We start from the raw sequence: 26,589 nt of genomic DNA on the forward strand, positions 1-26,589 counted from the left end.
GCCTTCCAAGGGCTTTGGAGCCCCACTGGAATTGTTTAGGCCATAATTGCTGGATTGAGATCTGGATTGCATTTTTTTTTTGTTGGTGTGGTTTGGGATTTTGGGTTTTTGGTTGCTGGGCATTTCCTTGCAAGGTTCTGTAGTACCAGAAATATCTCTGGGTGCTGCTGGGGAGTATCCTGATTAAACCAGAAAGGAGGCACAGCTCATCCCTATTTCCTGCCAGAGTTCCAGCCACCACCACACTGGAAAGAATCTGAATGGAAGGGGAAAAATAGGGATATAAGCAGAGGAATCTCAGCTGGGGCTTTGGGAAGGTGGAGTTTCCAGCAAGGTCCTTGGTTGCTCTCAGTGGGCAGATGGAGGCCAGCAGGGGCTGCCCCTGCATCCCTGGCAGTGCCCCAGGCCAGGCTGGACACTGGGGCTGCAGCAGCCTGGGACACTGGCAGGTGGCCCTGCCATGGCAGGGTGGCACTGCAGGGGCTCTGGGGTCCCTGCCCACCCAAACTGTTCCCGGGGCTGGTTTGGAGCACGGCTTCCCTCTGCAGGAAGGGAAGCAGTGAGGAGCCAGAGAAGGGACTCAGGGCTGCTGGGCTCCGTGTTGGGATCTGGTTTTATCCCGGGGGAATCCCATGCTCGGATGGGAATGACTTCTGTTCTGGGGAGTCACTGCTGCAATCCCAGTCCCACCGTGGAGCTCTGCCCATAGCTGTGCTGTAGATCCTTAACTTTGGGAGTTTTCTTCCCTGGGAATCACAATCAGATTTATTCCTGCATCTTTTCCATGCTTAGCTCCTTGTTTGGAACCCCTCCCGTGTTACCTGAGCAGGAGGAGGGATCAGGAGGGAACAGGGCAAAATGAGGGAATGTCCCTGTGCTGGGGACTAGCTCACCCCGTCCTGCCAGAGCAGGGCTGATCCCTGCTGCGGTTCTGCAGGGAACTCTGGCATGTGTAGGGCAGGAATGCTGTGGCATTGGGGCAGGAATGCTGTGGCATTGGGGCTGGAATGCTGTGGCCAGTGGGGTGGGAATGCTGTGGCCACTGGGGCAGGAATGCTGTGGCCATTGGGGCAGGAATGCTGTGGCCACTGGGGCAGGAATGCTGTGGCCATTGGGGCAGGAATGCTGTGGCCACTGGGGCTGGAGTTCTGTGGCCACTGGGGCAGGAATGCCATGGGCACTGGGGTGGGAATGCTGTGGCCATTGGGGCTGGAATGCCAGGGTCATTGGGGCAGGAGTTCTGGGGCCATTGGGGCAGGAGTTCTGGGGCCATTCCCAGGGCTCTATCCTGTCTCCATGGGTATCCTAGCTCCATGGGTGTCCCGGCTCTGTGGGTATCCCTATTCCGTGGGTGGCCCGGCTCTGTGGGTGTCCCAGCTCCATGGGTGTCCCAGCTCAGTGGGTATCCCATCCTGGCTCCATGGGTATCCCAGCTCCGTGGGTGTCCCGGCTCCGTGGGTAGCGGCTGCTCTCTGTTCCAGGGCAGAGGGCGGCAGGAGGAGAGGGAACATGGGGCACCTGACGCGCATCGCCAACGCCGTGGTGCACAACATGGAGAAGGGGCCCATGCAGGCCCAGATCAGTGACTTCATCAAAGGTACTGCCTGCTCCTCCTCCTCAGCCCCCTTCCCCTTCTCCTTCTCCTTCTCCTTTTCTTCCTTCTCCTTCTCCTTCTCCTTCTCCTTCTCCTTCTCCTTCTCCTTCTCCTTCTCCTTCTCTTCCTTCTCCTTCTCCTCTTCCTCCTCCTCCTTCTCCTTCTCCTCTTCCTCCTCCTTCTCCAGCTTCCCCTCGCTGCTCTCCAGGGAAGAATAACCCTTGGGAGCTCCTGGGAGGGCTCCCTGCAGGTATTTCCTCAAGATCCTTTCACATTGGAAAGGATTCCCAGGGAAATCCCATGATACCATCATTTAAAGGATGGTGAGACCCCATTTGGCCACTCCTGGTTTTCACACAGTGAGGTTAAGATTGGACAGTGGGAGGTGTCCCTGCCGTGGCAGGGTGGCATTGTCTGGGCTTTGAGGTCCCTTCCCACCTAACCCGTTCCGTGATTCCATGACTCTCTGAGGAAAGAGACACGAGGTTAAGTGTCCCCGGAGGCCCCCAATGTGCTCATCAGGGATATTCCCATTGCCAGGCCGTGCCCATCCTGCCCTCACTGGATCCACTTGGGGAACTGGTTTAGTCCCATGGGTTTGGGTGGGAGGAAGAAGATTTTCCATTTTCCACATTTTCCATCCCTGCTGCTCCGCCCCTGCTGGGCTGGGAGGGGGCACAGCCGGGCGGTGACAACCTGGGGGCACAATCTTCTGCTCTTTTCTCCTTTGATTATTTCTCCATTTCCCTGCCTCAGCCCTCAAGTTCTGCTCACCTTTGGGCTCCCAGTTGTGCTGGGCTGGGAGGGGTGGGAGGGGAGGATGCCCCTGGTCCCCAGGAGAAAAGGGAAGACCCAAGCACAGCTGGAGCCCTGCTCGGGGCTGTTCCCAGCCAGGTGAGAGAAGCTGTGAGTCCTTAGCCCAGGTGAGTGCCCAGGGAGTTCAGCTGGCTCAGAATCCCATGGTTTCTGTGTCCCTCTCGTTCCAGAGTTGCCTGAGGACTGCAGGGGCAGGTGGGAGAGTTTTGTGGAGGAGACGCTGACGGAGACAAACCGGAGGAACACGGTGGATTTGGTGAGTCGGTCACTCCAGTGCCTGCTGGCTTCCCCTAACACAAGAAAGGGATATTCCTGGTTTTTCTCATTTTCCTTCCTTTGCTGAAGAACGCTTCAAGGCAGAGTAGAAAGCATTTCCATAAACATGTTTCATAAGAGTCCTTCAGCAGAACTGACCCGTGGTGCTAAGCTGGTCCCTGGGGTTCCCTGGGGCAGCTCCTGCCTGGGCAGGAGTTTGGGCTTTGGTGGAACTGAAACACTGGAGCTTCTCCAGCTCTCCCTGGTTCCCTGACTGGATTGTGCTTTCCCAGGTGAGCACCCACCACCTGCACTCCTCCAGCGAGGATGAGGACATTGAAAGTGCTTTTCCCAACGAGCTCACTCTCCAGCAGGTGAGTCGGGAACATCTTCACTGTTCCCGGGAAACTCGCTGCTCCGGTTGTCTTTGGTCCATCCTGGTGTGGAGCAGCTTCCTGAGCTCTGCTGCCAGTCTGTGTTCAGCTCCTCCGGGCTTTCCCGGAGCAGTTCCACGGCCTGGGATCCACCTGGGAGCAGGGCAGGAGGCATCGGGTGGGAATCCCAGAGCTCTGCGTGACCCCGCTCTGGGAAGGGGTCGGAGTGGGGGTTTCACACTCTTCCCTGGGATTTTAGTGCTTTCCTGGAGGAGCTCCACTGGCTGTTCCTGGAGTGTCTCTGAACACCCTACTGATGGATTTTTTGGGATCCCTTCCCAGGCCTTCTCCGAGTACCAGATCCAGCAGATGACAGCCAATTTCGTGGATCAGTTCGGCTTCAACGACGAGGAGTTTGCAGACCAGGATGACAACATCAAGTGAGTCTGGGGGTGTTTGGTGCAGCGCCGAGTGAGTCTGGGGGTGATTGGCATTTCAGCCTCTTTGCATCCCATCCTCCCTCTGCCTCGGGTTTACAAATGAGCCTCGTTATCCCTCCTCAGGTTGTAAACAGCTCCTTGTTTTCCAGGAGCCCAGCCTGATCTCCAGAGCCAGGTGGAGAAGCAAGGAAAAGTGTTCCTTCATTTCAAAGAGGGATATTTGAAATAAAGCAGGCAACTGTTGTCCAGCCCTGGTCTGGAATGAGTTTAAAGGCAAAGCATGAGAGCAAACTCTGGGCAGTTGGACAGACCTTTTCCAAGGAATTAAATCCTTATTGGAAGGAGGAAGGGCAGTGCTCTGATGGAATCCATGGAAAATGCAGCCATTTTCCCCCTCCTGAGGAAGGGAGCACGGATGGTCAGGAGCAGTGGCAGTTCAGGGAGACGGGGAAGGGGATTCAGTGTTACACAACTTGCTGAATCCAGAGCTCGGAATTTGCTGCTTTTACAGAATTCCTTAAATCCCATTAAAGCTGCAGCTCATCCTCTCTCCTTAGAAATGTGCCTGGCACTGGGATTATCCCAGTGGCCATAACAGTTCTGAAACTGGGGCCAGTCATGGACAGAGCAGTGCTCCAGGGGATCCCAGAGCTCCTGGGTTTGTCTCCATCCCAGGAATTCCTTAGGATCCAAGGCAGCACCTCTGCCCTTCCCATCCAGGGTTTTTCCTGAGCCTCAGAGCTGTCAGAAACTTGATAAGGCCAGAAAATTCTAGAATAGAATCAGAGTTGATTTGAAGGGAAATTATTCTGTTCTACACATAAATATTAAAAAACAAAACAAAAAAAAAAAACCAAACAAAAAACCCCAAACCAAACCAAACCAAAAAAAAACCCAACAACAAAAAAGACTTTTCAGTGCTGGTAAATACAGCCCCATGTGAGTGAGGGGCAGGGAGGAGTTAAATCCCTGTGGAGCTGCCCCAGGGGCCTCGTGCCCAGTGTAAAATGAACATGAAACTGGAAAAAGTCTGCCTGGGATGTTGTAGCTCTGTTTGTGATTGGAAAAGGAGAATGTCCTGCAAAACTGGGAATATTCTGGGAGTAGTGCTCCCTGCCAGCTGTTTCCAGGTGGTGGACACGGGGCTGGAAGTGAATTGGAATATTTAAGGACTATCAGTCTTGTGTCAGTGTCCCTGGGATTGCAGGAGTATTGATTGAGGAGTATTGCAGGAGAGTCTTTCAAAGAAAATGACACTGGAAAAGCCACAGATCCATGAGTAGGGAGAGTGAGCTCTTCCTGGATCCAGACTCTGGAATTGGGAATTCCTGGGCCTGCAGCACCCTCTGCTGTTCCCACCAGGGGCTCCCCTGGCTCGGACTGGGAATTGGGTCATCCAGGGATATTCACATCCTGGGATATTCACAGAACAGCCACACCTCGGGCTTTGAGGCTGAGATTCACAGAATCCCAGGATCCCTGAGGCTGGAAAAGCCCTCCCAGCCCATCCAGTCCCGGCTGTGCCCAATCCCCATCTTGTCCCCAGCCCAGAGCCCCGAGTGCCACCTCCAGGAATTCCTGGGACACCTCCAGGGATGGGCACTCCAAATTTACCCTTCCAAGGCCTTGACCCCCTTCCATGGGGAAATTGCTGCTGATTCCACCCTGAGCTGCCGTGGCCCAGCCTGTGGCTGTCCCCTCTCCTCCTGTCTCTGTTCCCTGGGCACAGCCCGACCCCCCGGCTGTCCCCAGCCCCTCCAGTGCCCCCCTGCCCTGGGCAGGGAACACTCCGGGCTGGAATAGCCCTTCCCTCGCTGAGGGGACACCATGGGCAGGAGTGGCTGTGCAGGGACCCCAGGCCAGGGGTGGCTGTGGCTCTGCTGCTGTCCCTGTGGGAAGCAGGGGCTCCTCAGAGCCCCCCCTGAGGCTGTTCCCTCCCTCCTCCCTCGCAGCGCTCCCTTCGACCGCATCGCCGAGATCAACTTCAACATCGACGCTGACGACGACAGCGTGAGTGAGGGCTGGGTGGGATGGGGTGCCTCTGGAAAGGGGCTGCTTCGTTCTGAGAGGACAAGGGTTTGGGGGGTTTGGGCAGTGCAGAGGGGCCTGAGAGAGCCGGGCACTGCTCAGCCCCTCTGGGCTTCCTGCCAGGAAATGTTCCCTGTGAGGCAGCACCCTCGGCATGGAGGGAATCTTCCTCCCTCCCTGCAGTGCCAGTGTGGTCTTAGGGAATCCTGGCATGGCTGGGTGGGCAGGGACCCAGAGCCCCTGCAGTGCCACCCTGCCATGGCAGGGCCACCTGCCAGTGTCCCAGGCTGCTCCAGCCCCAGTGTCCAGCCTGGCCTGGGGCACTGCAGGGATGCAGGGGCAGCCCCAGCTGCTCTGGCAATTCCAGCCCAGCCAGGATTTCCTCATGGCCAAGATCCCATCCATGGCTGCCCTCTGGCACTGGCAGCCATTGCCTGTGTGCTGTCCCTGCAGGCCTTGTCCCCAGTCCCTCTGCAGCTCTTCTGCAGCCCCTGCAGGCCCCGCCAGGGCTCTGCTGTCTCCTGGATTCTCTCCTGTCCAGATGAACACCCCCAGCTCTTGCAGCTCTAGATCATCTTTCCAGACACAGATTAGGGCAGCATAGGCAGGGGATCTAAACATTGCCAGGCTGTTCCTGGCCTTTCCTGGTTTATTGCCCCAAAGCAAAGCAGCAGCTGGGCTGTGGCGATCCCAGGTGGTCCCAGCTCCTGAGCAAAGCTGGATTTGGTCAGCCCTGAGACTTGGGCTTAAAGCAGTGTCTCCAGAGAACTGTGGAACGTGGTTTCCCTTTGGTCCTGCAGCCCAACGCCTCCCTGTTCGAGGCCTGCTGCAACGAGCGCATCCAGCAGTTCGACGACAACGACGAGGAGGAGGATATCTGGGAGGAGAAGGACATCTCCTACGCAGCCCAGGTCAAGTCCAGGACACGGTAAGGTGAAAGCAGAACCCTGATTTTCCCCCTGCTGCTGGGAATCTGCACATTTCAGTCCAGGCCAGGAGGAATTCCTTGGGTTTTGTGTCATTTTGGGGCTGTGAGGTTTTATCTGACACCACCCCGAGCACTTTCCCTGCCACTTGTGCTGGGGTCCTCCTGAGCTGGAGACAGATCAGTTCAAGGGAACTCATTAACAATGGGGACACCTAATTAATGAATCTTCCGTCAAACACATTAAAAACCCCCACCCTTAGTGTGAAACACTTGGAATTTGCTTCTTCTCTCATCCTTGGAGAGGAGGAGGAGGAGGAGGAGGTGAGACTGAGGGGAGTGGGCAGAACATTCTTTCTCAGAACATTCAAATCAGAAAAGTGAGAACAAGAGGCCTCCCAGGGGCATCTCGGGCTTTGAAATAATTTTTCATCCCTTTGACAAAGCCACTCATTAAACTAAAGTTATTTCCATAATTCCCAATCTGCAATGTGATCAAAGGAAACAGGGAAAACATCCAAGACTTCGCTGTGTCCTTGCCAAGCATCAACAGCCTCAGGTGCTGCCTGGGCACAGGGTGGGCTCCACACCAGTGTCTGTCCCCTCGCTGGGCACTGGTTTGTGTGGTGTCCCCAGCCCTGGCTCTGTCCTGCACCTCCAGGGAATGCTGGCAGCAAGGCCCAGGGAACCTGGGGGAATCCCTCCGAGCACCCACGGTTGCCCAGAGCATTTGGGGGAGATATTCTGGGGGAAACAACCCTGGCAAAGGCTCTGGGCCTTTCCCCAGGGACAGGGAGGAGGAGCTGAGGGATCCAGGCGTGGCTCATTCCCAGTTCCCGTTCAGGTTTGGAGCCTCACAGACGTCAGAGAGCTCCAAGAGTGACCTGGAGAACGGGGACCACGACGGCAGCGTGGACTCGGAGGAGGAGGAGGAGCGGCCCCCACCCCCCTCCCCACACAAGGGCAGCACCCCGGAGCAGAAGGACTCAGACTCCTGCCAAGGTAGCGGGCTTGGGAGCGCATCCCTGCGTCTGCAGGGATCACAGCAGCCCTCACACGCTGCCAGCTCCCCTGGACAGTCCCCAGTTCCTCCTGGCCAAGGGAAACGGGAGTGTCAGGGCTCACTTCGTGCCTCTGGAGTCTCTGGAGCTGCAGCCCTGCCCCAGAACAGCCCTTGTGTCAGGCAGCCCCACAGGGAGAATCCCAGGGTCCCTGCCCATGGCAGGGCTTGGAATGAGAGGAGCTGTAAGGTCCCCTTGCACCCACGCCATTCCATGGTTCTGTGGCTCCCTGAATCCCTGCTCCTCCAGTGCAAATCCCAATCGAAGCAGCAGTGCAGGGACGTGGCCTGAACTCCTCCCATCCCAGGACAGGAGTTGTGTGCCCACCTTTGCCAGGTGTCTCCACACCCCCGTCCCTGCCCGTTCTGCTGCTTTTCCAGCTGTGCTTTGCCTGTGGAAAGCCCATCCCTACAGTGACTGGAGCAGGAGTGCAGAGGGACAGCCTTTTCCTGGAATCCCAGACTTGTTTGGGTGGGCAGGGACCCCAGAGCCCCTGCAGTGCCACCCTGCCATGGCAGGGCCACCTGCCAGTGTCCCAGGCTGCTCCAGCCCCAGTGTCCAGCCTGGCCTGGGGCACTGCCAGGGATGCAGGGGCAGCCCCAGCTGCTCTGGCAATTCCAGCCCAGCCCCTGCCCACCCTGCCAGGCAGGAATTCCTTCCCAAGATCCCATCTAAACCTGGGGCTGGCAGCCATTCCCTGTGTCCTGTCCCTCCAGGCCCCTGTACATTATCGTTTCCCATCCTTCAGGGGTTTTCACAGCTCTCAGTGTAAATGCTGCCATGGGAGTGCTGGACACATGTGGTGCTGTCAGCAGAACAATTCCAAGGACAAAACATTTTCCCGACCATCCATTTTTCCACTCTTTTTGAGTTCTGTACCATTTTTTCTCTGGGCGCTGCCTTTGTGTTGTCACTGTGAGCACCAGGCAGGGTTATCCCAGGTCCCATCCCTTTGGAAGTGTCAGATGACTCCAGTCCATTGGGAAGAACCAGTAAGAACCTCCCAGTCCCAGTGGGCTCTGTGTGGCAGCCCAGTCACCCTCTGCAGACTCAGCTGGAATTTGGGACCAGTTTTGGGGATGCAGCCCAGGGGGGGCTCTCCTGCCTGGCTCTGTTCCTGCAGAGCTCTGCAATCCTCCCTCTTCCATGCGGAAAGCTAAGGAAAAGTGCTATTCCAAAGGTGGGATTTGTAGGACTGGAAGTAGGAAGTGGGACTAGAAGTGGAAGTAAATTCTGGAGGAGGAATTGTCCAGGGCTGTGAAAAAAGCAATGGGTGATTTTTAGGATCTTAAATATTGGAATCCAGTGATAGTTCTTTACCTGAAACCCAGCCATTGGTGATGGAGATGGGAGCTTCTGGCAGGGAACTGAGGCACCTGGAGCTGGGAATCACTGGCCCACGGTGTCATTTGTCCCCATGGATGCCTCTCCTGGGGATAAACATCCACAGAGGGGTTTCTGTGGGACACAGGCGGGTGTGGAAGGGGGGCCCTGGGGTGGGTCCCTGTGTCCCTGGGGTCCCTGCGATGTTCCTGGGATGGGTCCCTGTGTCCTTGGGATCCCTGGAATGTTCCTGGGGTGAGTTACTGTGTCCCTGAGATCCCAGGGGTGTTTCTGAGGTGGGTTGCTGTATCCCTGGCATCTCTAGGATGCATTGGGATGTCCCTGGGATCCCAGGGGTGTTCCTGGGCTGGGTTGCTGTGTCCCTGGGATCCCTGCAATGTCTCTGGGGTCCCTGGGATGCCCCTGGCATGTCCCTGGGATCCCTGGCATGTCCGTGGGATGTCCCTGGGATCCTTGGCATGTCCCTGGGCTGGGTTGCTGTGTCCCTGGGATCCCTGGCATGTCCCTGGGGTGGGTTGCTGTGTCGCTGGTGTGTCCCTGGGGTGCTCCTGGCCGGCTGGGGCCGGGCTGGCACCCAGGCTGTGGTGTCCCTAGGGGCTGGCTGGACGGCCGTGTTCGAGCCCGCGGGCCCCACGCCGCCCGTGGCCATGGACGTGGGCTCCAGCGTGTGGGACTCGGCCGCCCCACAGAGCAGCGCCCCCGAGGAGAAGGGCTGGGCCAAGTTCACAGACTTCCAGCCTTTCTGCTGGTAAGAGACACGGAATCCCAGCTCCCTTGGGGCTCGGGAATGGGGGAATACTTGGGATATGTTTTGATAGAGTGCCTGGCTGTAATCCTTTCTTCTTCCCCTTCCTTCACATCGCTTCCCTTTAATTGTTTAATACTGTCTGATGATCCTGGATCGGGGCTCCTTTGTGCTCCCCACTGCTTCCCAGCGCTCCTGGCTGGGGTGGGACACAGCCCCGCTTTCTCTGTCCTCACTGGGGTAGAAATCCAGGAAATAAGGTTTAGAGAAATTCAGAAGAGTGGTGGGAAGGAAGAGCAGGGCCGGTGGCTGCTCCTGGGGCTGTTGGGAGGCTCTGGGGTGATCCTGGCTCCGTGCTCAGAGCAGGGCCAGCGGCTGCTCCTGGGACTGTTGGGAGGCTCTGGGGTGACCCTGGCTCCGTGCTCAGAGCAGGGCCGGTGGCTGCTCCTGGGACTGTTGGGAGGCTCTGGGGTGATCCTGGCTCCGTGCTCAGAGCAGGGCCGGTGGCTGCTCCCGGGGCTGTTGAAGGGCTCTGGGGTGATCCTGGCTCTGTGCTCAGAGCAGGGCCAGCGGCTGCTCCCGGGGCTGTTGAAGGGCTCTGGGGTGATCCTGGCTCCGTGCTCAGAGCAGGGCCAGCGGCTGCTCCCGGGGCTGGGGGGTGATTGCTCTGGGGTGATCCTGGCTCTGTGCTCAGAGCAGGGCCAGCGGCTGCTCCCGGGGCTCTTGGGAGGCTCTGGGGTGATCCTGGCTCCGTGCTCAGGGCTCTTCCCTCCCCAGCTCCGAGTCCGGCCCTCGCTGCAGCTCCCCCGCGGACACCGAGAGCGGCGGCACCGACGGGACCCCGGCGCAGGGCCAGGACAAGAACTGTGAGTGACACGGGGCCACGCGGGGTGCTCTCAGCCCCTGGGAGCTCTGCATGGAGCACCTGGGGCAGGAGAAACCTCCCTGCAGGGCCCCTGCTCTGAGCGCTCCCTGTGGGATCGGTGAATGAACAAAGGCAGAGATCCTGAGGGTGTGTTGGGACAATGTCACAGGGAAGGGATGGAGCTGCAGTGCGTTGGAGCTGATATCACAGGGACACTTCATTTATCCCTGGAAGTGTCCCTGGACGGGCTGGGAGCGCTCTTGGTGGAAGGGGTCCCTGCCCATGGTGGCACTGGGTGGGCTTTGAGATCCTTCCCACCCAGCCCATGCCACGATCCCCAGACCATCTGCAGTGGCGGCAGGCCCCGTTTGACCCTCGGGCCGGTGCAGGGAGCTTTCCCGAGGTTCCAGTGTGGGCTGTTCCTCCCCCAGCCAGCACCGCTGCCTCTCCCTGTGTGTGGAACGCGTGTGGGACACGGAAGGCGCCGCTGGGGGCCTTGGACAGCAGCTCCTCGGGCAGCTCCGAGAGCGACGACGACGACGACGACAAGGCCAAGGCTGGCACGGAATCCACGGCCACAGCACAGGAGCCCAGCAAGGACAGGGCAGCTCCCTCCAGGTGGGAAGGGATCTCCGTGGGCTGGGATGGGCCCTGGGCTGGGATGGCCCCGCGTGGTTCCAGTGTCCCCTCTCCTGTGGGCTCTGTGTCCCGGTGTCCCCTGGGAGCAGGTCCTGCCCCTGGTGTGCTATGGGGGGGTCTGAGGGACACATTTAGCACAGGGCTATTCCAAGGAAGGGTTGGGGCTCCTTTGGGCCACTCCAGTGTCACAGGAGCATCTCTGTCCCTGTCCTTTGGGCCACTCCAGTGTCACAGGAGCATCTCTGTCCCCGTCCTTTGGGCCACTGCAGTGTCACAGGAGGGTCTCTGTCCCTGTCCTTTGGGCCACTCCAGTGTCACAGGAGGGTCTCTGTCCCTGTCCTTTGGGCCACTCCAGTGTCACAGGAGCCTCTCTGTCCCCGTCCTTTGGGCCACTCCAGTGTCACAGGAGGGTCTCTGTCCCTGTCCTTTGGGCCACTCCAGTGTCACAGGAGCATCTCTGTCCCCGTCCTTTGGGCCACTCCAGTGTCACAGGAGGGTCTCTGTCCCCGTCCTTTGGGCCACTCCAGTGTCACAGGAGGGTCTCTGTCCCTGTCCTTTGGGCCACTCCAGTGTCACAGGAGCATCTCTGTCCCCGTCCTTTGGGCCACTCCAGTGTCACAGGAGCATCTCTGTCCCCGTCCTTTGGGCCACTCCAGTGTCACAGGAGCATCTCTGTCCCTGTCCTTTGGGCCACTCCAGTGTCACAGGAGCGTCTCTGTCCCTGTCCTTTGGGCCACTCCAGTGTCACAGGAGGGTCTCTGTCCCCGTCCTTTGGGCCACTCCAGTGTCACAGGAGCATCTCTGTCCCTGTCCTTTAAACACTCCAGTGTCACAGGAGGGTCTCTGTCCGTGATCTGGGATCCAGCCCAGGGCAGGGTGCGGGTGGGATCTCTTGGGAGAGCAGAGTGAAGGCTCCCGTGGGATCCTCCTGCAGCTGTGGGGGAGGGTTTAACCCTCTCAGGTTCTCGTTTTTCCCTCGGTGTCCGAGGCATTCAGTGATAAAAGCCCCAGGAGAGGCTGGAGCAGATCAGGGATTGGGCAGGTTTGTAGGAATTGGATCCTCAGTCCAGCCTGCTGCAGTCACGGGGGATGAGCTGCTGCCCAGCCCAGTCAGCATCTGCTGCATCCACAGAGATTTACCCAGCTCTGAGATTCTGAGGTTTTTCCTCACACTCTTCCATGGATTTCCTCGTGTTTTTACCTGAGTCCCTGGGTTTGTGCACCTGACTCAGGATCAGGAGTTTCCTTCAGCGATGCTTGGTGACAGTTTGGGGTCATCCCTGGGTGTGCTCAGCCAGCAGCAGCTCCTGGGGGCCCCGGGGGGCTGGGAAACCACTGGGATTGCAGAATTCCCTGGAATTAGGGCAGGAGTTATCCCAGGGTCTGTTTGGTTGGAAGCAGCTCATTCTGAGAAATGCATTGATTCAGATAATTGCATTAATTCTGATAAATACAGTTGATTTGGTAAATGCATTAATTCTGATAAACGCAGTTAATTTGGATAAATGCATTCATTTAGATAAACACCGTTAATCCTGATGCATTTCAGTTTGATAAATGCATTCGTTCCGATGAACGCATTAATTCTGATAAATGCACTCCGTGTGCCTGGAATGGCCTGGCTGTGGCTTGGTGGGAAGCAGAGGGTGAGGGAAGGCACAGCAGTTCCAGCTGTGCTGAAAGCAGCCTCTCCTTCCCTTGGATTGTGTGGGGTTGGATCCGTAGGATCTGATCCCAGCTGTGCTCCAGGTGCTTTTCCTCCCTGGACCATGGTGTGGGCGCAGCAGGACCTTGCCTGGGGCTGGCTGTGTTCCCAGTAGGATCAGGGAATGTCCTGAACTGGACTCACAGGGTCAGTGACACCTGCCCAGGACAGCCCAACAACCCCAGAGTTGTGTGGTCATTGCTGGGGCTCTGGAGCCGTGCCCATGCCCTGGGGAGCTGTTCAGTGCCCAGCCTGAGGAAGAGCCTTTCCTGACACCCCACCGAACTGCCCCTGACCCAGCCCCAGCTGCTCCTGCTCCTGTGCCCATCCTCTGAGATTTTCTCACCTCTTCCCTGCTCTCCTGGCAGGAGGGAAGTGTTTGTTCCCGGTTTGGCACATTGGGAATGTTTTCCTCTCCAGACAAGTGTCTGTACCACGTTCCATAGGGATAAAGCTTCCCAAACCTGCCTGCCTTTGCCTGCCTGCTGACTCCAGTGTGGCAAAGAGCACCCACGGCCTCCCCTGAGGGAGGGGAGGTGTCCCTCAGGTGTCTGTGGCTCTCCACAGCGGTGTCCATGGCCAGAGATCCCAGGGAAGCTGTGGGAGGACCAGAGCAGTGCCACAGCTGGGACTGGAGCTGCTCCAGGCCTGGGCTCCCAGTGGGAATCACCACCCAGAGCCTTCCCAGTGTCCTCAGCTCTCCCAGACCACTCTGCCTGCAGTGGGAATATCCCATTCTTACCACACTCCTTAATGATTCCAGGGAAATCGGGAACATTTTGGAGTCACTCAGTGGGTTGTGACTCTCTCCAAGCACGTCCCCAAAGCCTGCACCAGACCCCATTCCTGTTGCTGTAGGAGCAGTTTTTCCATCCCCGTGTGCCCCTGGAATAACTGGAATCCACCCAGGGGTCTCTAATTCTCCTTGGAGCTGCTCAGGGACTCAGGGTTTTCCTTCCCCGTGTCCCTGGAATCCACCTTGGAGGTCTTTTATCCTTGGAGCTGCCCAAGGCCTCTGGATTCCTGGAGAACCAGATGTTGCAGCCCAGTAAATCCTCCAGATGTTCCACCCTCTGTGAGCCCATCCCAGCTGCCCGGGGGATCCTTAGGGAGAGGCAGCTCAGGAATTGCTCTCAGCTTCCCAGTTCGGATCCTGCTGCCCAGCCAGGTTTGGGGTCCCATCCCTCCAGGGCTGTCCAGGGGACAACGGCACATCCCACACAAACTCCTTCAGGTTGTGTCACCCCTGGGTCTGGCCCTGTGTGTCCAGCTGGGATTTTCCAGGAGCCCGGGGAAGGCAGAGAAATTCCCGAGCCCCCATGGGTGCTCAGGTAACTCTGGAATCCTCCTGCCCTGGAAACTTCAGGGATTGGGCTTCACAAGTTTCTCTTTGAGCCGTGGAACTGTCAAGCTCCAGGTTTTTGTGTGGGAAGTGGTTTTTTTTCCTGGGAAGGCAGCTCCTTCCCTGTGTCTCTCCAAGGTGTATTTTGGTACTTCTGAGGAGCTTGTGAGCCCTGGAGGAAAGGGAATGTTTGGATCTCATTATTCCTCATTTTTATGGTTTTTTTCAAGAGGAGTGCTCCAGAAATAGACCCTCAGTCTCCAATCTCCATCACATGTCCAATTATCCAGCTGGGATTATTTTATTCCATGAACTCCCCCGGAGCTGGTGGCAGGATTCCAGCTCAGCCATCTCCAGCTTTCCTCCCTTTTGTGGAGGTTTGCTCTGGGAGAGAGGGAGAAAGAATTGTTCTGGATGGAAGCTGGGAAGAAAGTCATTCCTGGGGCAGCTCATCCTCTGCCTTGGAAGCCAAAAAATGGGATATGCACAGAAATCCCGTCTCCAGCTGCAAATCTGGGTGGGTTTATTCCAAACTAGAGGTTGGGAGGGTTTGTTCCTGCAGTTCTTTCCCAGGATTTGAGCTTTGGTTGTTGGTGCCTCACTGGGGACATTGTCACTAAGGTGGCACCTCCATGGTCCCTGCAGCGCCTTCAGCATGTTTGGATTCTGGACATCCAGTCCCTGGGGGTTTTCCTCTACGGGATTTTAGGATCTCCCTCTAAACCCAGGATTTTGTGAGTGTCCCAGCAGCCTGAGGAGCCCTTGGGCAGAGCCTGTGGAGCAGAGCAGTGTGTGTGTCCGTGCCCGAGCACAGCAGGCTGTGCCATCCCAGCAGTGGCAGTGGAATGGTGCTGTGGGAACTCTCAGGCTGGATGTGCAGCAGGAGTTGGGAATGCCTCCCTGGAAGAGCTGTTCTGGTGCGTCCTGTTGGGTTTGGCACCCGGAGCCTGCAGGATGTGCCCGCTGGTTCGAATCCCAGCTTATTGCCAGTTCTCATTCCGAACGGGAGCTTCAGGCCTGTGTGAGGAGAGCAGGAGGAATTTTGTTTTCCCCGTTGGAATTGGAGCCCCATTCCAGCGTGAGTGGAATGGCTTTCCCGTGGGCTGAGCTCCACTAAGGTGTCCCTGCCCTGTCCCGCAGTGGCTGCGAGGGAAAGGCTCTGGAGACGCTTCCCGTGGCCGACTGCGGGACGGCCGCTGCCCCCCGAGGAGCCCGGAGCGGCGCGGCCACGCACACGGACGGGCACCAGAGAGCGGCCCCCGCTGCCACAACTGCCACAGAAACGGCCACGAGAGACAGGTGAGGGCAGAATCCTGGAATGGGCTGGGTGGGCAGGGACCCCAGAGCCCCTGCAGTGCCACCCTGCCAGGGCAGGGCCACCTGCCAGTGTCCCAGGCTGCTCCAGCCCCAGTGTCCAGCCTGGCCTGGGACACTGCCAGGGATGCAGGGGCAGCCCCAGCTGCTCTGGCAATTCCAGCCCAGGCAGGAATTCCTCATGGCCAAGATGCCATCCACGGCTGCCCTCTGGCACTGGCAGCCATTCCCTGTGTGCTGTCCCTGCAGGCCTTGTCCCCAGTCCCTCTGCAGCTCTCCTGGAGCCCCTGCAGGCCCTGGCAGGGGCTCGGAGCTTTCCCTGGCTGAGCATTCCTAACTCTCAGCTTCCCCTCATGTTAGAGATGCCCCATCCCTCTGATCGCCTTGGGAGGGGTTGGAACTAGACAGCTTTCAGGTCCCCTCCCGCCCAGGCCATTGATTCCTCGTTGGTTTTCCCTGTGATATTCCATGGGGCGCTGGGGGAGTTTCTCCACGGGGAGCTGAGAGCACCTCACGGGACAGACAGAACACACCCAGAGGGAGGGGCTCGGGGCTCAGGTCCCAGCAGAAAGGCGTTCCCGGGAGGGATGAGGGAAGCTTTGGGAGCTCTCTGTCCCGTGTCCCTAAGGCTGCTCCCTGGTGTCCCTGCAGGAGTGACGAGGCCTTGCCCTGCACCGAAGCCACGTTGAACGGCCCCGCTTGATGCTGCCGCCGCCCTGGGACGTGTGTGAGCCGGGCCAGGCTGCTCCCTGGTGATGCAATTTGTCAATTCTTTATTATTTTTTTTTTCATTTTAATTTTATTTTTTAATAAATGCTGCATTGATGAGAGCGAGCTGGCGTTCAGGACCAGACACGCAGATCCAACAGCACCGATCCGTTCGGAAAGACACTCGGCATTGTCGAAATGTAGCATTGAGTTCAGTCCTCACGGGAATGACGGGCTCTTCCCAAGCCTTCTGCCTGATTTGAGTTGTCCCCTTCCCCGTGGCCCTGGTTTTCCTTTTGGATTTGGGGTTCAGTGCTGTTTTCCCAGTGTTATTGCACACAGTATTCAGCTTCTCTTGGGAAGGTAGCAGGTCCAGCGGCGGCCGGGGCCAGCGCACAAATCCCGCAGCCGTGTGACCAAAGTTCCTGATGGAGCTGTCCTCGGGCAGCCTTTGCACCGCTTTGTAGAGCAATAAAGCCTTACCAGAAACATTTCACAGGAGAGGAGGAATGCCAACACTTCCGTGGGGGGAGCGGGGAGGGCTTGCCTTGGGCTGGCAGGGCCGAGGCCGGGGCTGTCCCCGGCCGGAGCCGGGCAGTGAGGCTGCGGCCCTGCTGTCCAGGAACGGGATGTCCCCGCATTCCAGCCCTGCTCCGGGCTCTCCGTGGACTCGTGGTGGATCAGGGCAGGGGCTGGGCCAGGGCAGAGGTGGCCTCTCCTGCCGATGTCCGTGCTGGCCGCAGGGGACCCTGCCCACGAGGAGGTGACCAGGGGTTTGCTGGCTCTTTGGAGACTGAATTATTGTATTTGCAAATGATGATGGAAATCCTTTTTCTGTTTGTTTTGTTCTGTTTTTAAAGTTTTTAATGGATGCAGGAACAGCAACACTTTTGCACTTTGTACCTGGTGATGACAGCGTTGGGGGAGGGCATGGGAGAGCCCCGGGGGACATCCGGATCCCTCAGGGGGATGGGAGAGCAGGGCCAGGTGAGGGGAGCACCTGGAGCCGGGATACGGGATGTGGGATGTGGGATATGGGATGTGGGATGTGCCCAGGCTGGGGAAGGCCATGCTGGTGCCGGGCTCTGAGCTCACTGCCAGCCCAGCCTGGGGGCACATGAGTGGCACTGGGGGCTTTGGCCACCTGGGGCAGCTGAGCTGGAACCCCCAGGCACGTGGAATCCTGAAAAACCCTCCCTTCGGAGCAAAGGCTGGAGCTTGGCACACGGGAGCCCGAGCGCAGCTTTGGGATGCGTCCCTGGGGGTGGGAAGGGCCTCACACTCCCAGCAGGGCAGCCTGGCTGCCCAGCAGCCCCTTCCTTGTGCCGTGTGCCTGCTGGTGGGATGGCCTCAGCCGGGCTGGGGGAATGGGGGGAGCCAGGCATTCCCACTGGGCTCAGCCTGGTGTGCCCCGGCCAGCTCTGCTCGTGGGGTGCTGCAGGTGCCTGGGCTCCTGGAGCTGCCTGGGGCTGTGGGCCACTCGTGTGCTGCTGGCAGGGCTGGGCTGCCCCCAGCCCCGATTCCTTGGGAATCAGGTGGTGCAGGGCTCTTGTTCGGGAAGTTTTCACTCGCTGCGTGTAATTTAAAATTAGTAATTTAAAGTTAATTGCACTGGGAGGGAAAAAAAAATCTCACTTTGTGCTTTGCTTCCCCCGCTTGGTGTTCAGGGATCAATCCCACTCCAGCCAGGACTCTCAGACAGGATCAGTGGCTTTGAGGTCCTGATTGGAGACGCATTGAAGTCTTAATTTTCCAAGGATTGGTGCTAGAGTTGTGCTGGACATCAGGCACTCTCGGGGCCCCAGAGCTGATTCCATGGAAGCTGAAGGATCCATGTGCTGGTACAGCCTGGCTGGATCCCGGGGATGCCAGGGTGCTCCTGCAGCCTGTTCCCTCTGCCTGCCCTGGGGCAGCTGTGCCCAGATCCCTGTGGGATCGGGGATGAGGGGAATGTCCTGGGCGGGCACAGCTGGATCATCCTTCCCGTGGGAGCAGTGCTTTGGGTGGGGTGTGGCCCCTTACATGGCCCGAGGGACAGGACAGGGCCTCCAGCCCCGAGCTGCTGAGCTTTGGGAGCAGTGATTCCACCTGGACAGGGATGGGGCAGCAGTGGCCCCGTGGTGGCTCCCGGAGATGGGGCTGGCTGTGCCTTCTGCTGCAATTCCAGCCTGGCATTCCTCAGCTTTGGCTTCGAGTCCCTGAGTGTCAGTGAGAGCTTTAATAATAATAATTATATTATTAATAATGATTATAATAATAATAATATCCTTGGGCATATCCAGATCCGAACACAGCTCGTTACTGGGGGCTCGTTAGTGGGTTAATTTATTACCTAGTGCTGAGACACATCACCGGGGCTCGGTCAGACCTGTGGAGATGCACAGATTCCATGGGTTGGGTGCCTGTGGGTGATCCCTGCACGGCTGGGATTGAGGCTCTGGGTTCACTGCGCCTCTCCACTCCCCGGGGTTGTTCTTCCCAGCAGCCAGGGGCTGACCCAGACCCAGCTCCTGCTGCTTGGGGTGCCAGGGTTCACAGAGCCAGGGCCGCTTCCTGGCCTGGCTCCGGTGCGTTTGTGGGGAAATCAGGAATGGGAAATCCTTCTGAGGCAGAGCTTCCTGTTCCTGCACAGACACAGCGGGTGTGGAGGCTTTGGAGTGTCCCACCTGGGGTTTTCCTTCTCCCTGCTCCGGGGAAGGGCTTCCCAGGGCTGGAGCAGGATCTCTTGGCTTCTGAGGATGGAATTCCCTGTCCCCCATTCCCTCATCCCCTGGCCCTGCTGGGCCCAAGTGATGAAGGCTCCCCCCAGGTTCCCTCCTGCCTCCTGCCTGGATTCTCCCACAGTCACAGGGTGTCCGTGGTGCTGGGGCTGCCCCTGGGGCTGCTGAGGGTGTGGGGGACACAGATCCGTGTCATTCCACGGATACTCATCCGCACACGCTTGGATCTTGAGAGGAACCTGGGAAGGGGCCCTGGGAGCACAAGGAGCTGTGTTTGTATCTCCAGGGTCAAGACCAGAAGCAGCAAGGGCAGGTTCCTGGGGGATGCTTCTGGAATGTTCTGTGCTTGCCTGGGCATCGATCTGGGGATCTGGTGATCCCGCTGTGCCAGCTGCTGCACGCTGGGATGGGAGGGGAGGGGGCTCCTGGACACAGTTGGAGCTGAACCTCATCCCTTGGGCCAGTCCCAGGTGATCCCTGGATCCTGGCACTCCTGCCCCTGGGTGGCATGTGGGAAGGGCAGGCTCCTTGGGGATGGGACAACCCCGTGGTGCTGGGAGTGTCCCCATCACTGTCACATCGGGTGCCCCTTCCCAGTGTCCCTGGTCCAGTGGGGGCACCCGGGTCAGAGGGAGGGAAGGGAGCAGAGCTGGAGGGCTGGGATCCCAAATCCCCGTGTGTGGAGCTGGGATCCCACGGCAGATGGAGCCGGAGTGGCTGGGATTGAGCATTCCTGGGGCTCAGGACAGGCTGGGGAGGCTCTGTACCCCTCAGTCCAGGGTACAGAGGCTGGTCCAGAATTCCCTGTGTGTCCCGGGGGGATATCCTGCTCCCACTGCACCCAGCACCCTGGAAGGGCAGCCAGCAGGGAATATTCCGGTCATTCCCTCAGCAATTCCACAGCCAAAAACTTCCCTAAAACAGAATTCCCTCTCTTCTTGAGGCAGGCAAAATCCCGGGTGTTTGCTGGGGTCCTGTGTCCTCAGCAAACCCAAGGGAAATTCCCCAGGTGTCCCAAGGCTTTGCTGTCCCTGGGATGGAATCCCAAGGTTTCATCCTGAGGTTTCATCAAGAACATCTCTTTGGAGAGCTGCAGGTGTGCAGGGATGGAAAGCCCGGGGGCACAGATTGGAAAGAAATAGAAAAGAAATTACAAATAAAAAACAAACCAAAAGCCCAGTGTTGTCCTCAGTGCCTGTTCCAAAGGGCTTGGGCATCCCAGTTCCCAGTCTTCCCAGTGAAAGGTTTGGAGTGAAGGTGCAGGGACATTCCCAAAGAACATATCTGAAGGAGATATCATTTAAATTCCTTTCTTCTTCTCCAGTGGCATCCCAGAGTCATTTTTCCCACACTGGCCAGGGAGCTGTCATTAAAATCCTGATTTATCAGTGGCAATCCTTGGAGCTCATCCCTGTGCCAAGCCTTGAAATCCCAACCCCTCGGGGACCCTCCTCCTCCTGAGGGGACCTGCCTGCCCCGCTGGGTGGGCTGGGAATCGATCCATTGGGAAAAAAGGAAACAGAATTATCTGTTGGGAAAACTGGAGTGCGGTGCTTGTGAAGGGCTCAGGGTGTGTCCCAGGTGTATCCGGGGTGTATCCAGGGTGTATCTGGTGTGTATCCGGGGTGTATCCGGGGTGTATCCCAGCTGTACCCGTCTTCCCGCTGTCGTGTCACTCATGGACTGGCTCTGAACTGGTTTAAACTGGGGGTCGCTGGGCTCGGTGCTGCCCTGAGAGAATTCCTGGTCCCCTCCTCGCCGGCCACAGCTGCACGTGCTGGACTGGGAGCTCCTCCTGCCATTTCCCATTCCCGCTCTCCTGGCTCCGTACCACGTTTGGGAAGCTGTTCCTGCCGTGGAACTTTTCCCTTTCCCGCTCTCCTGGCTCCGTACCATGTGGGAGCTGTTTTGGAACTTTTCCCTTTCCCGCTCTCCTGGCTCCGTACCATGTTTGGGAAGCTGTTCCTGCCGTGGAACTTTTCCCTTTCCCGCTCTCCTGGCTCCGTACCATGTTTGGGAAGCTGTTCCTGCCGTGGAACTTTTCCCTTTCCCGCTCTCCTGGCTCCGTCCTGCGCTGCTTCCCTGTGCTCTCCCTGGGGGGACGGGGATGTGCCTCCCTGGAATCCCGGCTGTGTCCTCAGGGAAGGGCTGGAGGCTGCTCAGCCCTGCCCTTGGAGTGGGGTGTGCTGCTGTGGGGTACCCCAGGGTGCAGGGGTGTCCTTGGGACTGTTCTCCCTTTGACTCCTTATCGGGATTTTTCCCCTGCTCTGCCCAGATTGGATTTGGGATTTTGGTGTTCCCAGCCTGGAATAGTCTCTGGAATTCGGCGGTGTTAATGGATAATTAGTGAATAATTCCCTGTGTTAGGTAACGACACGTGGCAGTGGCAGGAATGGTGCCCTGGCAGCGTTGGACCAACTCTAACATTCCGTCAGTGAAAGTCTGAGGTCCTTTGGGAGATGGCTTGGATCAGTTCCTGTTGCTTTTGTCTTGGATAACGTTTCTGACTTCATCAGGAATGCTGTTGGGCTTGGGCTAAGAATGTGATTTTTGCTCCTGGTGTTTCCCTCCGTGGTGGGAAGTTCCAGCAAACCCAGGAGTTTTCCAGGTGTATTTAGGGCTGAACTGTGGGACAAGGGGAAAAGGAACAATGTGGCTCCTCCCCGGTGGCTTTGCTCGCCTGAACCTCTCTTACCTCATCCAGGAAGGGCTTTGTGGTGTCCCAGCTCCCACCTGGATTTGTACAGAATTCCTGGTATTCCCAGGTGGTCCTCACCTCTCCCGGCAGTGGGATATTCCCATGCAAACTGTATTTTTGTATTTGATGCTGATGGGAAGAGAGGGATTTTCCTCTCTCCTGGATTTGGGGCTTTTCTGGAGGGCAGAGCCTTCCCTTCTATTTTTGATTCCCTCACACTCCTTGGACAGATGAAAGGAGGGATAAATCCTTTCTCCTGTAATTTTGATGCTCAGAGGTAGTTTTGCAGAACTCTGTAGGAATTCTGGGAATGCTGTAGGGATTCCCCTGTGGGGGTGGGCTTGGTGCTTTTGGCAGTGAGGGCACTGCCAGAGGATCCCCTTGGCCGGGTCTCATGGATCCCAACGCGAGGATGCACAGGCACAGCAAACGTTCTCCTCTCCATGGAAATGCTTCTCCCACTCTCCTCTTTCCCAAACTGCTGCTGGAGAACCTCGAGTGGCCCCTGGGGTGCTGGGATTGTGGCAGGGAATCGTGGCTGCTCCGCTGCAGAGCCCAGACCTGGGCCTGGAGTTCCCTTGTTCCACGTTCCTTGTGTGCCTTCCGTGTCCTCCTGTGAATTCCTGGCTCCCTGGAGTCTGTCCCTGGTCCTTGGAGTCATCCCTTGGTCCTTGCAGTTCCCTGATCCTCACCTCTGTTCCCTGGCCCTCGTGCATTCCCTGGTCCTTGCAGTCATTCCCTGCTCCTCAGCTCCCTGTCCCCACTCCTGGCACTGACTTTGCATGGACACTTCAGCTCTTTCCCTGCTCCTCTGTGGTCCCGGAAATGTTCAAACTCCAATCTGTGTCTGATTGGCCATGGCAGAATCTGGAAAGTGGAGAAAATCCCTTCCCTTCCCTTCCCTTCCCTTCCCTTCCCTTCCCTTCCCTTCCCTTCCCTTCCCTTCCCTTCCCTTCCCTTCCCTTCCCTTCCCTTCCCTTCCCTTCCCTTCCCTTCCCTTCCCTTCCCTTCCCCTTCCCTTCCCTTCCCTTCCCTTCCCTTCCCCCTTCCCTTCCCTTCCCTTCCCTTCCCTTCCCTCCCCTCCCCTTCCCTCCCCTCCCCTCCCCTTCCCATCCCATCCCATGGATCCCATCCCATCCCCTTTTTCCCTGGATCCTGTTAATTAGCGGTTCATTCCCGTGTATCCATCACATCCCTGCCATTCCCGTCCCTGCTCCTCCCCTCCCTCCAGCCCTGCTGCAGCTGTCCCAGAAAAGGTTCTGCTCCCTCGGACACGTCCAGCTCCGAGGCCCCTTGGATCCAGGAGCTGTTCCAGGGCACGGCACTGACCCCACTGGTGGTTCCAGAGCAATCCAAAGCCTTGGATTTAGTCTGGAGGAGCCGCCTCTTCCCATTCCAGCTCGGATCCAGTGCTGCTCCATCCCAGACCCCAGGAAACAGGAGAATGTCCTGAGCCCGAGCCATGGGTAACAATCATTCCCAATCCCACTGTTCCGAGTGCCTTAACTCCATCCCGATCCCAGCAATGGATTTCTGTTCCCTGTGCTCTTCCCCCTGCACCTCACAGCTCCTTATCCCACTGTGTGCATCCCAGTGTCCCAGTTCATCCCAGTGTCCCAGTTCATCCATCCCAGTGTCCCAGTTCATCCCTGTATCCCAGTTCATCCATCCCAGTGTCCCAGTTCATCCCAGTGTCCCAGTTCATCCCACTGTCCCAGTTCATCCCAGGGTCCCAGTTCGTCCATCCCTGTATCCCAGTTCATCCCAGTGTCCCAGTTTCATCCCTGTATCCCAGTTCATACATCCCAGTGTCCCAGTTCATCCCACTGTCCCAGTTCGTCCATCCCTGTATCCCAGTTCATCCCAGTGTCCCAGTTCATCCATCCCTGTGTGCCAGTTCATCCCAGTGTCCCAGTCAGCCCATCCCAGTGTCCCAATTCATCCCAGAGTCCCAGTTCCCCCATCCCAGTGTCCCAGTTCATCCCAGTGTCCCAGTGTCCCAGTTCATCCCAGTGTGATCCCAGTTGATCCCAGTGCCCAGTTCATCCCAGTGTCCCCAGGGAGCTGCAGGCAGAGCCAGTTGGGATTTGGCCTCGGGAGCCCCAGGGCCCGTTCCTGCCCTTCCCCTGGGCTGGGGATGTGAGGAGGCTGTTGGGGAGCGGGGCCCTGTCAGAATCCCACGGAACAGGAGGAAAGCATCCCTGGGAATGCTGAGCTCCCGGGGTTCCCCTGGGGCCCTGCAGGGAGAGGCTGATCCTGTCCCAGGATAATGGAGATCTGCGGGAGTGGGCAGTGGGGCAGGGAATGGGAATTCTGTGTCCATGTCCCGTCTGCTCCAGAGGGATCCCGGACTCCAGCCTGGCCATCAGAGTTGTCTCCGAGTAGGACAGAAACCGGGCTAAAAGCACCAGAAAGGAAGGATTATTCCTGATTTTCTGATGGAATGGAATTGGTGTTTAATCCAAAATATTTTATTATTTAATGGAGTTTAAATGAAAACTTCCCGGACCTGTAAATATTCCCCCCCTTGGATATAAACATTCCCCTGCTGGGTTTGGGGTTTGTGGAATGGAAAGGGATTTTCTGCCAGACAGTCCCAGAGAATTCCCTGATGAGCTTTTCCCTCCTAAAATTGTCCTTCTGTCCCCTGGCAGCCGACAGTGGCGAACGTCGGGAATGCTCCAGGCTCCCGAGTGGAGGGGCAGGGCTGGGATCCACCCTGGAACCCGGACCCGGGCACCGAGGGAGGGCTGCAGTTAGGAATTCCCTGCCTTGGGTTGGGGTTTCCCTGGCTGGGATCCCCCTCTTCCTGTTTGGGATCAAAGGACACACCGCGGGGCCGGAGCAGCCGGCTGTCCCGGCTTTATGGATGTATGGATTTATGGCTGATTCAGGAACAGGACCTGACCCCCCACCCCCATTCCCAGGGGAGCTGGAATCTTGCCTGTGGGTTTCCCCTTTGGCTGAGGCTGTGACTCGAGGGTGGGACCATGAGACTGATGAGGAGAGGCCTTGGGATGAAAATCCTTGGGATTTCAGGGAAGGAGGTGGTTGGCTTCTCCCCCAGCCTTGGGGACAGGCAGGAGCATTCAGAGGGCATGGATCCATGGAGTGAGGGCAGCGGGGACACTGGGGACAGGCAGGAGCATTCCCGAGGGGATGGATCCATGGAGTGAGGGCAGCGGGGACACTGGGGACAGGCAGGAGCATTCCCGAGGGGATGGATCCATGGAGTGAGGGCAGTGGGGACACTGGGGACAGGCAGGAGCGTTCCCGAGGAGATGGATCCATGGAGTGAGGGCAGTGGGGACACTGGGGACAGGCAGGAGCGTTCCGAGGGGATGGATCCATGGAGTGAGGGCAGCGGGGACACTGGGGACAGGAGGCAGGGGAGCGTTGGGGACAGGCAGGAGCCAGAGGGGGGATGGATCCATGGGGACAGGCAGGAGTGAGGGGATGGCATAGTGAGGGCAGCGGGGACACTGGGGACAGGCAGGAGGATGCCGGTGGCAGCAGGAGCTGCTCTGAGCACGTCCCTGCCTTCTCCTTCCCTCCCCACGCTCCCATTCCCAGTGTTTGCTGTAAATAGGGAATATTTATAAAAATTTATTGCAGAGATTTCTAAACTCACCTGAATCCCGTTTTTCCCAGAGCTTTTGGCTTTGCTGGGATCTCCTGGAGCAGGAGATTTGCACCTTCCCGATGGGCTCCGGCGTCAGTACAAATCAACCCAATCCCAATCCCAGTCCCAGGTGCTGGGCAGGGCTGGGAATTCCAGGAGTCCCAGGGCTGGGAATGGAGCGACTCCTTCCCTCAGTTTTACCCCTGTTGCAGTTTCTCCGGGCGGGAGAGGCTGTTCCAGGCTGTGTCCCTGGCGCTCTCGGAGCTCGTGGATTTTCCCTTTTCCTTGTTTCTGTCTTTGCCTTCCATGTCCATCCCGGCTGCGGCGGCAGTGGAGGGGCATTTGGGTGGAAATGTGGAGTTTTCCAGGCATTCTCCTTGATGTGATGTTTTCCAAACCCTTCCTTTATCCCTCCTGAGTCCCGGGATCCGCGTGGCCGGGGGGTGATCCCAGCTGGCGCATCCTGGTCCCCAGGGGTTCCTGGTGGTTTTCCCTGGAGAATTTGCTCCAGCAAATCCCTCCTTGGCTCCGCTTTCCCGCCGGGCTGCTCCGTCCATCCGCACTCGGAGTGTTCCATGTTTGCTGTTCGGTTGGAGCCTCTGGAGCTGCTTTTCCAGGGCTTTTCCAGGGCTTTTCCAGGGCTTTTCCTTGCCTTGCAGGGGCTGGCTGGGAGCATTGGGCTCTGTGACTGTTAGCACAAACCATGGATCCGTCCCCCGGGGCTGCCGGCGCCCCAGAACCCCAGGCTGATCTAGAGACCCGAGCCAGGCTGTTTGTTGGGAACAATTCCGGATCTCCAGGAGAGCTTCTGGGAGCACAGCGGGGCCTGGGGCTGGCAGGGCCATCCAGGCATCCCCGAGGGAGCGGGTTCTGACCGGGCTCCGTGCCCATCCCAGGCCGTGCCTGGCTCCTAGCCTTGGCTCATTTTGGGAAAAGGCCTTGGGAATGGCACCTCTGCCATCTCCGCGTCCCGGCTGAGGCAGAGCTGCTTCCGGGCTGTGGGGTGGGAGCTGGAGCTTCCCTGAGCGCAGGAGATGCCGTGAGTCCAACAGCCCGGTGCGGGGAGGCGCTGCTGCCGTGGGTGGGGATTCCCGGATTCGGGAAGGTTGCAGGGGGGTCCCCAGCCCGAGCCCGGATTTTCAGCTCGCTCTGCTCCCCCTCCTCCCGCTCCTCCCAAACCCTGCCGTGGTGTCCCGAGCCGAGTCCCCTGAAAACCTGCGCTGGCAGCGGGGCCATCCCCAGTTCCCAGGGAGTTCCCGAGGGATGGGAGTGTCCCGGCGAGCGGCGAGCGGGGGCACTCGATGCCTTTCTCCACAGCCACCGGCCCCGCAAAGCAATAAAACCACGGAGGGGCCGCGGGGAGAGCCCGGGATCCGCTCCCGGCCCCGGGCGGG

General features: G+C 58.2%; 1 protein-coding gene across 2 annotated transcripts in view; it reads left to right on the forward strand.

Annotated features, from left to right (window-relative positions):
* PPP6R2 (protein phosphatase 6 regulatory subunit 2) overlaps positions 1–20,764 on the forward strand; it is a 64,517-nt gene extending 43,753 nt beyond the window's left edge. For both annotated transcript variants that reach the window (XM_038153804.1, XM_038153806.1), the window contains exons 13-24: positions 1,482–1,597; positions 2,581–2,666; positions 2,959–3,039; positions 3,382–3,479; positions 5,432–5,489; positions 6,308–6,435; positions 7,277–7,434; positions 9,432–9,585; positions 10,360–10,448; positions 10,879–11,065; positions 15,274–15,432; positions 16,099–20,764. In XM_038153804.1, the coding sequence (XP_038009732.1) occupies positions 1,482–1,597; positions 2,581–2,666; positions 2,959–3,039; positions 3,382–3,479; positions 5,432–5,489; positions 6,308–6,435; positions 7,277–7,434; positions 9,432–9,585; positions 10,360–10,448; positions 10,879–11,065; positions 15,274–15,432; positions 16,099–16,150 (1,366 nt within the window). In that variant the 3' untranslated portion in view covers positions 16,151–20,764. The remainder of the gene's footprint in view (positions 1–1,481; positions 1,598–2,580; positions 2,667–2,958; positions 3,040–3,381; positions 3,480–5,431; positions 5,490–6,307; positions 6,436–7,276; positions 7,435–9,431; positions 9,586–10,359; positions 10,449–10,878; positions 11,066–15,273; positions 15,433–16,098) is intronic.
* The last annotated feature ends 5,825 nt before the right edge of the window (positions 20,765–26,589 follow it).

Source organism: Motacilla alba, chromosome 1A (assembly GCF_015832195.1).
Source record: "Motacilla alba alba isolate MOTALB_02 chromosome 1A, Motacilla_alba_V1.0_pri, whole genome shotgun sequence".
NCBI classification, from domain to species: Eukaryota; Metazoa; Chordata; class Aves; order Passeriformes; family Motacillidae; genus Motacilla; species Motacilla alba.